Consider the following 14,538-nt stretch of genomic DNA (forward strand, 5'->3'; position numbering starts at 1 on the left):
CTTAGCCATTGTTTGACCTAAATGTAACTTGGAAGTAGCTCTGTTCATAATATTATTATTTTGCTTTGAAACGTAATCTTGTAGTTTCTATATTTTTGACTTAGTTAAATTTTAATTTACTACAATTTAATTTGTATAGTTTTAAGTTAGTTGTAACTCAGTTCCTATATTTTAAATGATATATTTTATAAAACTAGAATTGAGTTGTATCAAATCAAAATCCAAGAAAGTTTAACATGAGTTGCATTGAGTGCAACGCCCACGCTGACATACACATAAATTTCAAATTTCATTTACTACACAAGAAACAGCTGAAAAAAAGAGAGTTTTCCAAATACATCTCACATAGTGCTTCTATATGACCTAAGATACAAATGAAATCATCTTGAAAATATAGTTCATAAGAAGATAGAACTGTTAAACACAACATTTTGACAAACTAGTACATATTTCTTAAGCATCCAAACATGAAACACACACAGCAATTTATTTCCAAGATATTAAACTCCTTTCATATTTTGCCCATCTTCCATTTCAAGTATCTTTCCACAATGTCCAATCCACAGAGTTCCTTTACCACAGGCATAGTTGCTGGCGCATCCAATTGGAATGGTTTGTCAAGTTCATCTGAGTTGCTCCATGAAGCAAGTTGTCTTCTGGCTTCTTTGATTGCTGCTCTTGTTGCGCAATGAACCACAGCTGCTAAAAGTAGTGGTGGCTCACCGGAAGCTATCGAAACAACATTTCAAGTATCTTTTAGTATAAGAATTGTTTTTGGAGAATTTAGTATTAAAGAAAGGGATAATTACAATCAGGTCCGAAATAAGAGATTTAATTAACCGTGTGCACCATCATATGCTTGATCACCTGACATTTCATATCTTCTTTGGAATCACTGTTCGACAACAATTCTTATTTGAAAAAAAAGTGTTCAACAACAATTAATTCATTTAACAAATAGATGACATGCAACTTGAAAGTTGAGAATATGTGAAAAACAAACTATTTTACAAGTCCATTTTGGTTCGTTGAAACAATTATTTGATTTACTCAATGTTAGCATCCTAAGAACATAAAGGACAATGCTAAAAGATGAACCATATATAAGCATGGAAATTTAAAGGAATTTCAACTTTCAAATGCTTTAATATTGGTTTCATTCATTTTGGAATTAACTTTCACATGATTTATTAAATCAGGGTTTGTTCGAATGGACGTTTGCAAAAGTGACTTTTATCTCCATTGACTTTTGCAAATTAAAGCTGAGGTAAAAATTAATTAGTGTAATGTCATTTATGTTTTAATAGACTATCATAAAAGTTTCAGCTTGAAGGAAATTTGTTTGGATAATATATTAAAAAGCTAGTTTCAAAAGGTTCAAATATAAAAAAAAGAAAAGTAAAAAACCAAAAAAAAAAAAAAAAAACTTCAACTTTAAAGTGGTTTTTAGGCAAAAAGTCATTTGCCGCCAAACCTATGGCAAATATACTTTTAGACCTAAATCAGTTTTTAGGTTTAAAAAGTCAATTTCAGTAAAGCAAAAGCCATGCCAAACATACCTATTAGCTTCATGAATTAACTAAAAGAGGATTGTCCAAAAAGCATATATGTGCTGGTAAGGAACAAATAATTTGGAAGAAAATGTCAAATTAAAAATTCTAACAGCTGATAAGCCATACCTTTAGAAGACAGAACACGATACTTGTGATGTCCACTGTTGAGAATTTCAACATTGAACTGTTTAGTTATTGTGTCCAATGTGGGGATTTTGTAATTCCATGTTCCATCTACTAACACTAATCCTTCATGATTTATTTCGTATTCTTCAAACATGAAAAACCCTAACCCTTGCACAAATGCTCCTTCAATCTGCAACAACCAAAAAATATTATGTCAAACTAGACAACTTCAGAATCTAATAACTTCTGCTTATTATACATGAGAATAACTTATGCCATATTATTTTATTTGGTTATCCAAGCCTTTTTCATATTCGTTCGTTAATTTCAAAATAATGTGGACTCAATGTAGTTACATGAATCCGAAAATGAGTCGCTCAATTTCCAGCTTGTCAACATTGTGTAAACTTTCTAGACTTAAAAGAACTATTAAACTATTGTCTCTGCTTCAATTTATACGATGTTTTCTAGGGAGATGTTTATACTCCCTTTAGCCCTTATTATAAGGACCTTTGCATGTTTCATAATATAACATGTTTTGTCTAAAGTACTAATTTTTTTTCACTTAGCTAGTAACCTTAAGTAACTACAAAACTTCCTAACTAATTAACCAAACTACTCTAACTAATAGCTTTTATTTAGGATAGTTTTGATATTTTATAAGAAATAACTAATTTTAATTGACTTCTTAACTTATGGAAAAAAAATTATGATTCATTAATGACCTTGTTGCAAAAATCTCCCTTAATCAAACATGAGTTTAATTAGAGGGTTCGTGTTAAATGAAGGGCATTTTTGAAAATTTATACTTCTTAAAAAAAAATTAAGATTGTTAACCATACTTAACAAGATTATTTGGTTTTTGTAATTTGCTCCAAAAGCATCTTATAAACTAAAAACGGAGGGAGTAATAAGAAACCTAACTGTCAGCTGATATGGAGTAACACCAGAAGAGAAGAAGATTGGGTCTACCTACTTCTATCAATCTTTCTCTCTATTTGCATTATGATATAGCCACCATTGACATTAATTTAAACAACCCTTATTTTGAAAAAGAGTAGAAAATAGAAATCTTAGCTCGCTCACCTGTCCCAAATCTACAGCAGGGTTGAGACTCTTTCCACAATCATAGATAATATCTGTTTGCATAATAGTGGTTTCTCCTGTGAGAAGATCTACTTCCACCTGTGAAATAATATTCAACCTTTAGTTTCCCACATCAATGATAATTTGATGTAACAAGAAGCTTCCACAAAAATTTAAATACATTTAAGCAATGTAGCCATTCACAAGCTTAATTGAAAAAAAAATCACTTTCTAAATAAGAAATTGGATACAAAATGAGCCTACCTCACCCACTGCAACACCATAATTGAGGTACGTGCTGGTTGCACTGTTAGGATTATAAAATGAAGTTGCTGATAAGTTCACACTTTGTAAGTGTGCCTGCACAAGGAAACATATTGATGATTACAAACATGGCGGTTAAAATGCTTTTAAAATAAAAAGAACTCTTGTACAAGTTATGCGAAAGTGTCATAAATTTCAGAAATAATAAGGAACTTTCTAAATCTCATCCCTTGATCAATATGATTGAGGAGAAGTATTATCTATGCAGGATCAATGTATTACCTTAGCAATATAACACATATAAGGAGAATTACCACATTTATGTTAAAACCACATCCACATTGTCACTATAGCAAGGAAAATAAGGATGATTTGAACTTTCATGTTTCCATATACCTGAGAAATAAGTGTGTTCCAATCGACAGAACCCATATCCTTTTGCAACTTTTCCTTGAATGGCTTTAGCCTCTCAACCAAGACATTGCAGCTAAGCCTAACTGCTTCACAGCTTGACTCAGATGTAGTACTACCATAAGTGGTCCCTCCTTGAATCATGCTCAACGTATCAGATTGTATGACACGTACTTTATCTAATAGGTCTTGAGATCCATCACATTGTATTAAACTAAGTGCATATGCAGCCATTTGCTTCGCCTTGGTCCAGAGACCTTGACCAATTTCAATCCCTCCAACTTCAACAACAACGGACCCATCCTTTAAAATACTTGTTCTTGCTGGTGATTGGCTCATAGTTACTTCAAACACAACAGGCACACGAGATATACCTCTTTTTTTCCAGATGTTGTTCCTATTAAAGTCTTCCACCATTTCTCTCCTCTGGTCATACCTTGCAGAAATAGCTAACTTATCCCATATAGAAACTAGGGTATACTCAGTAGGCTGACCTGCAGAACTCGGGTAAAAAGTGCAGAGACTTTGGTATGTGTGGAGATTAATGCTTCTCACAGAATCTACATCTATTGAAAGTGTAGATGCCACATGTTCTATTATAGCTTCAGCAATATATGATCCCTGAAGATTCCCAGGGGCTCTCATTGAAGTTCTACTAGGAAGATTAGTTTTGCATAATTTCACATCAAAAGATAGAACACCCCAGTCATATTTCTTAAGTGCACCAATTACATAATTTGGCATTACTATAGATACATCCTCATATATTCCTGCATCTATCAATATCTCAAGTTCTAAAGCAGTAATCTTCCCATTACTCTTAAATCCCACATTATAGGTTATCTTCATAGGATGCCTTCCTCCCGCCGTTATCATATCTGTCTTACGATTCATATATGTCCTGACAGGGCAGCGTAATTTGTGTGCTGCAAGTGCGCATGATGTAGCAACCTGAAAGATTTGAATGTCACTATTCAAAGATTTCTATTGTAATTTCATATGTTAGTATTATTTTGCTTTTCAAAAATATCAGATATCTTGTATCTAAAATCTATTTGATTCACACTTGCTAGGAGATTTCAAAAATTCTATGTCTGCGCCATTTAGAACAAGGAAGGAAACACCCATGCTGTCCCCGCCAATTTTACATTCATCACCAGCTTTTTTAAGAGCGAGTTATTCTGCTTCAAATCTATGGTTACCATGAGCATAATTCATATATAGAGAAGATTATATGAGAAGAACATAAAAAACTACTCGCTCCGGCCCTTATTATTATAATGACTTTCAACATGCCTCTTGATACAACATGCATTGTCTAAAGTACTCTTTCGGTTCTTAATATAAGACTTATTTAACTAATTTGATTATATTAAGAAAACTAGGTAAGTTAATTAATTATAAAAAATATGACATGTTTTTTCTAAAATACCATAGCCATCTTTTTTAATATATATATATTTTTCCTTTTCTACTTGATTATGGTTGACGAAGTATCGATAGGGGTAATTTAGAAAAAAAATTGATAAGTATAAAAAATAGATTTTATATTTAGGACTGAAATCAACTCAACAATGAGGTCCTATATTAATGACCAGAGGAGTATCAATTTTTTCCACCTAGTATCCCTAACTAATTAAACAAACTATACATTAAGAGTTTATAACTCAATTGACACCCCATGCCTCCTCTTATAGAAGAGGTTATGGGTTCTATACCCCATGTTTCCAAGTAAGGGTAGGTGGGTGTGTGGGTCCCCTCTCCTATGAGGGAGAGGTTTTAAATTGTCTATATAAAAAAATATAAATAAATAAACAAACTGTTCTGCCTATTGAATTTATTGGTTAATTTTTAATTTTCACCAGAAATAACTCACTTTAACTAATTTTCTTAGTTTACATGAATTATTCATAGATGTTTGTAAACAGGAGTGGAAGAAGCATAATACAAAACTGAAATACTCACAGGATTAGCTTTTGTGAACTTTCCACCAAAACCACCACCTGCCCTTCTTGTGATTGCACGAACATTATTCTCAGGAATATTTAAGCATCTTGCAATAGTGGTATGTGCACTCTCTGGCCCTTGATTTGAAGTGTACACCGTCAAGCTATTGTCTTCATCTGGTACAGCAAGTGCAGCTTGTGTCTCCATATAGAAGAAGTATTGTGACACAATTTTGATCTACATTTCACATTATCCAAAGAAATGTCAAATCATCTAAAGATGATAAGGAATATACTTGACATATATAACAAATCAAAGATTAATTATTCATAATAGAAGTAGAAATGGGCGACAATAATAGAAGACAAAGTGTGCATGAACCAAATTAGATCAGGTTGAGCATCAACCCAAGGTCTGATTTAGTGAAGAGTGGGCTACACAAAGCAGCCCATAGTCTGGTCTGGTCTGGTTCAGCACCAACCTGAGGTTGGCCTGGACTAGACTTGTTCTGATGATCTACAAGGACTAGTCTAGACAGTCTAGGACCTTAATTTTTTTATTTTTTAATAAAAATTAAAAAAAAAACAACACACCATTGAACTGCAAAAATAAAAAAAAAGAACAGATGAAAATGGAAAAAAGGATCAATGGGGGGAAAATATACACACACAACATTCAAATTCCTAAGTGCACAGCACGAAAACACAAAAGAAATAAGAATTTATTTTGTGGTTATTAAAGAACATGTTTGTATTTTCTTAAACAATAAATTAGTTTATTTCTTGTCTATGTCTGTATATTTGTGGAATTTGTAATATATCGGAGGTATCAATGTATAAAACCTGACATGCAATGATCACATCTCATTCTTCTTCTGTGGCATGTTTGTGTTAGATAGAAGAGAAAATGATTAAATGAAGGAAGAATTAATTTGTTCCCTGTACCTCAACAAAAAGAATCTTATGATCTGCTTCAGCCATTCCTTTTGTTATATCACCAACTTCTTGTGGTTGGTACGTAGGAGGAACTTGAAAAAGACTAGATCTTTGAACAGCCTCTTCAACAGATAGAATAGGTTTTTCAAGATTCTCACAATCATACTCAACAATGGCAGAGTTTGCAGCCACATCTGCAAGTTTCTGAGTATCTGCAACCTAAACACATTCATCCAGTAAAAATAAATAAAACATTATCCAAATTTTTGGTGGACCAAAATAAGGTAGCTTAAAACTCACCACAAAAGCAATATGATCACCAATACATCTAGCAATCTCATCTGCAAATAAGGGATCAACACCAAATGTAGAAACAGACCCAACATTTTCCCCACCATCAGGGATGTCTTTACTTGAAATGATTGCCCTCACTCCATCTAGCTTTTGTAGCTTTATACTCTTTACCCTTGCTAGAGGTTTTGTACTATAAATATATGCTCCATGTAGGGTATTTGTTGGTGAAGGAATGTCATCCACATACACAGCCTCGCCTACAATTTATTTGAAAAATATGTAACTCATAATTAAAAAGATATTCCAAAACATAACACATAAAGTTAAGAGTAACCAAAATGAGAGAATAAGCTTAGTTTATTGGAAAAAGACTAGTGTAAGCATTGACAAGGAACTATATGGTTGTTTTTCAATCGCGGCCAACTTTATTCTAACACAAATCTTAACGTATAAAATAGAGATGGCAGAAACAAGGATCACTTAGTTTATTGGATGAAGATTAGCAGAAGCATTGAAAATGAACTATGTGTTCGTTTTTAAATCACAGTCAATATGATTCATGGCTTGAGGCAAATAGTAGTGAGTAAGACTAGAAACCAAGAAGGTGAAGTCGATACAAGGTAGGAGCTTGGGAAACGGAATTCAGTCATATTAATCTATCATTCAAATAAATGGTACTTAAAGAATGCATAATGCAAATCATGAAATCAATAACAACTCAAACCAAGAGAATAGGATTGGGGTGTTTAAAACCTTCGTTTTATCAGTAGAAGAGTCAGGTAATCTGGGATAGATTGTTAAACTTGCATGCTGTAAGAGTCTCTAAAATGAAAATATATTCTGTGATAAAATGGTTGGTGTTAAAGATGGATTGAAAGTTTTAGCAAAACAAGATGCTAGCATGTTTGTTAAAACATTTACATACTACTTTAAATTTCAAATGCTGTAAATATGGGAAGAAAATGGGTTGTCAAATGATTTTGAAGCTTGAACGTATATAAAACAAACCTGAAGCTTGTATGACGGCCCCTGCCTTTTTTATTGGCTCACCAATGGGTTGGTACTCATCATCTACTTGAATATCTTGCTTTCCGGATGACAGGAAAGTAGAACCTTTATCATGATGGACTTGCCCAATATTCTCTTCTATGCCTAAAGCCCTAAAGAATGACGAACTAGTAGATGTATTTGAGTAATTATTTAAATTTTGATCACAATGGTCAATCAAAGGGCTCAAGAACTTAAAGAGAAAACCAGCTGCCAAGCTTAACCGATAAGCAATTCTTGAAGTTCCTTCTTCAGGTACAATAATAGCTGGGAGCATGTTGATAGCTTCATGCATGACACCAACACTTAATAACTTTCCTACTAGTAGCTCCTCAACTTTTGTTGCTCTTATTGCATGTTTGGTCCCGTAAGCACCAAAAGAAAGCCTGCAATTATCTATCAAAGTCCCTTTTGTATCTTTGCCTTGAGAAACCTCAACTAACAAAGCTCCATTTATATAAGCTAGTGCATTTCCAAGCGGTCGAGGAGCAGCTCGAAAGGTTTCAAAGAGAATTTTCCTTTTGCGATTTTCAGGATCACTTTTATTGGATTCCCAACTAGGAATTTTAATGCGTAAAAGCACACTTTCCAAACATAATGGTGGCCTTTCCAAAAACTCTTGCATTGTAAGCCATTCAAAATTTGTGCCATTCATTATATGAACCATTGTATCCACGGCTAGAAGTATTGTAGCTATATCTGAAGGAAAATGATACTTCTGAGCCATCACCAGATTGCCACCTATACTGGCTGTGTTCCTTATAAACCCTGAGGCTACTTTACTCATATGATTAGCAATTTTTTCAAGTATCATATCAAAGTCAGAGAGAAACTCACATCCGCTCTTTGGTTTTAAAGCTTCAATAACCTTAAATATAGTCACTGTCGTTCCAATTTCAATCCCTGTCTCATCTTTTTTTATTTCTGAGAGCTCAGAAATTCCCTTCAGATTAATGTACTTGTCATAGCTTTCTACATCTTTGTAATAACCCATTCCTGTATTACTGACAACGATCTTTATCTTGGTTCCAGCGTTATTGTTTGTTTCCAATAGGCCTTGAAGCTCTTTTAGACTAGTAGGACTGAGCCAACTATGTTTTCCAGAAGCCGTGAACACATCAGGATTGATCTCCTTCAAAAACTCTAGAAATTTAGTCTTCTTGTGCTGATCATCATATTTAGGCAACCTACTTCTCTTTACATCATCGCTTTCTCCTTTTCTCCAAAAAGAGTTTAACCCTAAGTCCTCCAAATCAACATCAGCACCAAAACTTTTGCAAGCGTCAGAAAGCGGTCGGTAGCCAGTACAGCGACAAAGGTTCCCACAAATGGCCCTTTCAGCCTCAGCAGCTGTGGCTTTCGAGAAACCTGGAGGAGGCTTGGGACGATTGGTTTTCTCAGCATTAACAAGAGTTCCAAAAAGGGATACACACATTCCAGGAGTGCAAAATCCGCATTGAGTAGCATGGAATCCTGCAATTCTCTCTTGAATTGGATGGAATCCATCTTTACTGTTTCCAAGGCCTTCACTTGTAGTTATGGAGCATCCATGTATGCTGCAAAGTAGTGTGAGACAAGAACTTGCTGTGAAATCCTCAACTTGATCGAGCACATGATTGTATTTGGATATTAAAACAAGACAAGCACCACAACCACCTGTAAACAATCCAGATTGAACCAGGAAATGAGAAATTGATGAAAATTTGGGGGGAAAAATTAACACCTTTTACCTTCATATTCATAATCAGACTCCGATAAACGAGAACAAGAAAATATGTATGTACTTTTTATATATTGTTTTGGACAACCTCTATGAAAATACGAGGAAGAAAATCAGTCATGATGTTAACAAATAATTCTAAACAGAGAAGCGTATAGCGTTCTATTCCCCGCTCCTCATGGCCCAAATCATGATGATGGTTCTGAAGTTTGTTTTACCTCTGTTTCGTAGAATGCCAAATAAAAAGATTCAAATATTACATACAGGCAAAAAAAGAAAAGCACTAATTTCAATCATAACATAGATTAAAGGCATAACCAAGAAAAGTAACACCTCCTCTTAGCTTCATGTTCACGTTGAAACGATCAATAAAAATAGAAGAAGAACCATATATTCAAGCTATCGATAAAAATAGAAGAATAAATATACCTTGTTTCATAAATTGTTTTAAACAACCTCCATGATGGTATGAAGGAGAAAATTAGTCATAAAGTCAACGAATAATTGAAACAGCAAAGGGTAGTATGCTCTGTTCCGAGCTCCTAAAGCCCAAAATTATTACGTTAGTGGCACTGAAATTTCAATATCCAATTTTTCTTTTGTCTCTGTTTCTTAAAATGTCCAAAGAAGCGCCAACATCCAAATATTTCATATACCAAAAAAAAAAAAAAGAAACCAAAGAAATAAAAACCTCATAAAGAATTTCAATCGCATGATCAAATTAACACATATATATTACAAAACTAAAAGAGATCACTCCGCCTTTTCATATCAATCAAACATGGTCTATGCTGTTTCTAAGAAAAAGCCTAAGGCAGGGGGAAGGTCAAGAAATAGTAATGATGGAAGGAACAGCTACAGAGCCTTAGAAACACTTCAAACAAACTACTTTAACCAAAAATGATCTCAGATTGACCTTTTCTTTAAATCATTGGGCACCTGCAATTTCAAATACTTTAATGCAGAGATTAGCATGGATAAGAATTTATCAAGAAACAGAGTAAATCGCCAGAGGATCAACACTAGCTCATGAACTTAGGAGGATTCAAAGCTACACTCATGAAAGTATTTTGAGTGTCCTTTTGGAGACTAACCAGTTTCAGAATCATGAACCCCCTACAAAGATCTAGACCACTACAGCTAGTAAGCATGAACATGGTGATCATGAAACAGAGCCTCAGAGACAGACCTTCGCCACAGCCGAGCTTGACGCTCTTGAACGGAGTCTGAGCACGCAAGAACTCAAGCACGGTGGTTGATGGGTCAACACTTGAGAGCTCAAACCTCTCTCCATTCACAGCAAAAACCAGAGTTGCCGTTGTTTCTCCGTTCTCCTTCATTTCTCAGATAAGCCCAAAAAGCCCAGAAATGAACGGCCTTCGGGGAAGACCGTACTGTCCTCACGGACTCCGCTCACTGAAACGATAAAGCTCTCAGCTTTGAGCCATCCTTCAGCAATTTTCGACGCCTTTTTATGCAGTGTATGTGCCTCTCTCTCCATGTCCACACACTCGTACACTCACTCTCTGGCTCTCTCTGTCTTGTCTCTCTCGCAGAATTTTAACCGTCTTCTTGTGTTCGTGAATCGTGATTCACACTTGGCATTCTGCACATGAAGTGACGATATCTACTACCTAGGATTGGGCGGATGGGGACTGGCAGAAACCAACCATGGCCAAGCACTCCATTTCCAATTTTTTGATATAATTTCCGCGTATGTTATTTTTCCTTTACTGTTATGCAAATAAATAAAAAGATAAAATGTCAATAATTTAACGTTGATACCAGCTTTAACTTTTTTCCTCGTGTTGATGTGTGGGGGCTAATCCTACATATGAAGGGGAAAAAAGAAAAAAGAGACAGCAGAAAAAATTTAATGAGCCGAATTTAGAAAACTGGAAAAAAAAAAATAGAAAAGTGATGCTGAAAATTCTTATTATTCTTTTATCTTACAAGTTCTTTCTACTAAAATTTTAAAATTAAAAATTTTTAATTAATTTTTATTATTGTTATCTATTTTTCTATTAAAATCTTAAAACCTTATTTCTTTAATTTTTTTAAAACAAATTTATTAAAATTTTCTTATCCGTTTTGCTCGCACCAAACGGATAGTAAGACAAACAAATAAAAAGAACACAGACATATGACACAAATAATACTACTTTAATTTTAAATGTAAAATTTATTTTATATTATAAAATAACTCTCAAGTCGAGAAAAATGAAGAGTAGTAATCATTTACATGACAGATGAAATGAGCTGTAGTAATCATTTACAACATGAGAATCTATCACGGATTCCGACTTTGAAACAAAAGGAGTCTTTGTCCAAATTAGAAAACGCCATGGCGGGGTGTCCCGCGAGGGACTCTGTGTCCATGTCTTGTACAAAAAATAAAACGAACATTTAAAATCCTTTCTTCAGTTTTAATTATAAGTTTTTATTTATATATTATAAATGAGGTTTTATAATTAAAATAAAAAATGATTTGAAAATTCATATGGACATCAACTTTACTTTCCAAAGAAAATGTCAAAATTATAGAGGGGGCGAGGGGCTATATTGTCAAACTGCTAGATTTAAATAAACTTTTAAGAAGTATATAAGTTATGTAACTCATGTTGTAAATTTGTAATTATTGCTTTAAAATTTGGATTAGACTGACAACTCTGTAAACCGGTCATTTGACTGGTCAGATTAATCACTTAAACTGGAAAATAAGTGACTCAAGGTAACAAAATTAGATTTTATATATATTTTCTGCTTGAGTATGACACAACATCATTCTGAGTTAAAAATCAGATATGGGAAAAGACACTTTATGTCTTTCTCTTGGATCTTTCCCTCCTAATTCTCCTACTTCACCTTAAGCCAGCAGCAAAATACTTGAAGAATTTCAAAAAAATTTCATCATGAATGTAGTCAAACCTCCACCAAATATGTCATAAGTTCCTCCTTCAACAGAAGTAGCCCAAGAAACTTATCAAGGAGACTCACATATCAAACTCATTTAGCCTGAAGGACTCCATTTCTCTCAGCCAAGTTTTTAGTCACAACTTTCATTTCTTGCAGGAGAATCCCAGGATCCTAACTAAGATGATGATGATAAGGCCCGCCTCACAGAACTTGAAGAATACTATTACATAAGGAGACACTATGACTCAGATGACCCTGACCCATAAGGTGTCATAAACCTGTCCCCTGGCCATGAACCTATCTGTAAAAGCCTACGGTAGACATTATCCTCAAAAAGATAAGAGGAACCTACTAGAAATCTACTTTATGTCACCATCTACTTTTGTTTTATTAAAGTAGTTCATCATATTGTGTATTTCATCTTTTTATAACAATCAAGGTGGTTGTCATTATTAGAGTAGTTGCAAGGAGTAGTTGTGTATTAAAGGCATCCTGCCTTTATATCAAATCATCAAAATAACGTCTACTATTAGGATTTGTCATGTTATAATCCCGAGCCTCTATATGAACCCCACTTTACCTCCAGTTACAGGTAGAAGGAGTTGTAAGAACTTTTTGTATGATACTAGTGTGTTTTCCTCATGAATTCTTTCTAAATTTCTCTCTTTTAAAAGCCTCACTTATAATGTCTTTCTTCTGTCGTCAAAAATTCTAAGTGTACTTTGCATTTATCTCTTCAAGAGGATTATGTGCATCAAAAATAGAATCTGATCATAATTCGTGAAGGATTATTTAGTGACAGTTTTTCCAGTTATCATAGATTTGGTATTCAAAGCTGAGAGTCTTAACGTGGCCCGTTGATGAGTTAAGAATAAATGGCCTTGTTTTAACAGCTAATAATTGAAACTAATATACTACCTCTACTCCTAAATATAGTATCTTGTTTGTACTACAATTTATATTATATAACTAGATCTTATATTTAGGTTCAAAGATAACATATCATATCAAAATAATATATCCTCCAATTTTTTATTATGTGGCATATATTTATAGATTTAAATTTATATTTATACTATTAAGGGAAAATCACAAATAAAGACTCTCAAATTACCAAAATTACTCAGAGGTCACCTTAGTAAGCAAAATTACCATGATGGACTCAGTTCCATATTGTAAATATGAAATCTTAGTGAAATGTCTAAAATGCACCTCAATTAAATGACAAGTTGATTATAGGAAATGACAAGTTCATTTTAGCGAATGACAACTTCAATAGATCAAATCATAACTTGGTTGAAGGTATACCAAATGACAAATTGACTATGAAAAATAACAAGTTTATTTTAGTGAACGACCACTTTAGTAGACCAAATCACAACTTAGTTGAGAAGCATTTCAAACATTTTGCCAAGATTTTATATGTGCAATATGAGACTGGGTCCTTCATGGTAATTTTGCTTATTCAAGTTATCTTTGGTTATTTTGGTAATTTGATGGTCTTTATTTGTCATTTTTCCTACTATTAATCTGTTTTTTAACATGCGTTGGCAAAAAATCAGTTTTGCAACATGACATTTACATTATACAAATTTTAAGATAGGACATAAAATGTGCGTCCAGATAGGTTCATCATGCCAGCATTAAAATAAAGCAGATACATGTCAAACGATTTTAAAATCAATAAAATAAGTATGTCCTGTAATTTTTTATTATTAAACAAATTTCAAGAAAGATTAATATTATTATTGCTCCTTATAATTTGATCTAACTTTTATTTTGGTCATTCCTATAATTTTATAAAGACATGGTATGAGTGTAAGTATAGGGACCAAACTCGTTAAAATTATAAGAACCAATTGTTAAATTCAAATAAAAAAATTATAAAATTATAAGGATAAAAAACAATAATTTAAAATTATAGGAATCAAAATTCCATAAAATCATAAGAATTAATGTGCCTCTAGGAAAGTTCATAACGCCATCCAAGGGCTAGAAAATAAAGACCATCATTATCTATATATCAACGAAAGAAATTTTGTATAAATGATCAAAATAGCTTTTAATCTGAGCATCTTCCTTCCCATCAGAGTAAACTTAGATATGGTGGGTATTTTAGCTTTTAATTACTCTCAAAAAATTATTTTTGAGATTTAAGAGATAAAACTCCTATAACATGTTTACCTTATATAATACTATCTCCGATTTTTAATATAAGAACTAATTGACTAATTTGAGT

At 33.3% G+C, this 14,538-nt stretch overlaps 1 protein-coding gene across 1 annotated transcript; it reads right to left on the reverse strand.

Moving 5' to 3' along the window:
* Positions 1 to 281: 281 nt before the first annotated feature.
* On the reverse strand, positions 282 to 10,788 carry LOC114760965 (indole-3-acetaldehyde oxidase). The gene is made up of 10 exons (XM_028950287.1): positions 10,573 to 10,788; positions 7,625 to 9,319; positions 6,623 to 6,873; positions 6,332 to 6,541; positions 5,406 to 5,624; positions 3,426 to 4,391; positions 3,030 to 3,125; positions 2,766 to 2,864; positions 1,680 to 1,869; positions 282 to 729 (listed from the first exon to the last, which is right to left on the reverse strand). The coding sequence occupies exons 1-10, from the start codon at positions 10,721 to 10,723 to the stop codon at positions 512 to 514; spliced, it is 4,095 nt and encodes a 1,364-aa protein (XP_028806120.1). The 5' UTR covers positions 10,724 to 10,788; the 3' UTR covers positions 282 to 511.
* Positions 10,789 to 14,538: the final 3,750 nt, after the last annotated feature.

Source organism: Neltuma alba, unplaced genomic scaffold, assembly GCF_004799145.2.
Source record: "Neltuma alba isolate B1F8T4 unplaced genomic scaffold, ASM479914v2 tig00011058_pilon, whole genome shotgun sequence".
Classification (NCBI taxonomy): Eukaryota; Viridiplantae; Streptophyta; class Magnoliopsida; order Fabales; family Fabaceae; genus Neltuma; species Neltuma alba.

What these genes read in the sequence shown, in the direction of transcription:
- LOC114760965 (XM_028950287.1), bottom strand. Translation starts at nt 10,723, where the DNA reads ATGAAGGAGAACGGAGAAACAACGGCAACTCTGGTTTTTGCTGTGAAT. An exon ending in GGCCGTCATACAAGCTTCAG is followed by an intron (nt 6,874 to 7,624) that starts GTTTGTTTTATA and finishes AATAAATTGTAG; the next exon opens with GCGAGGCTGTGTATGTGGAT. An exon ending in GTGATCATATTGCTTTTGTG is followed by an intron (nt 6,542 to 6,622) that starts GTGAGTTTTAAG and finishes GAATGTGTTTAG; the next exon opens with GTTGCAGATACTCAGAAACT.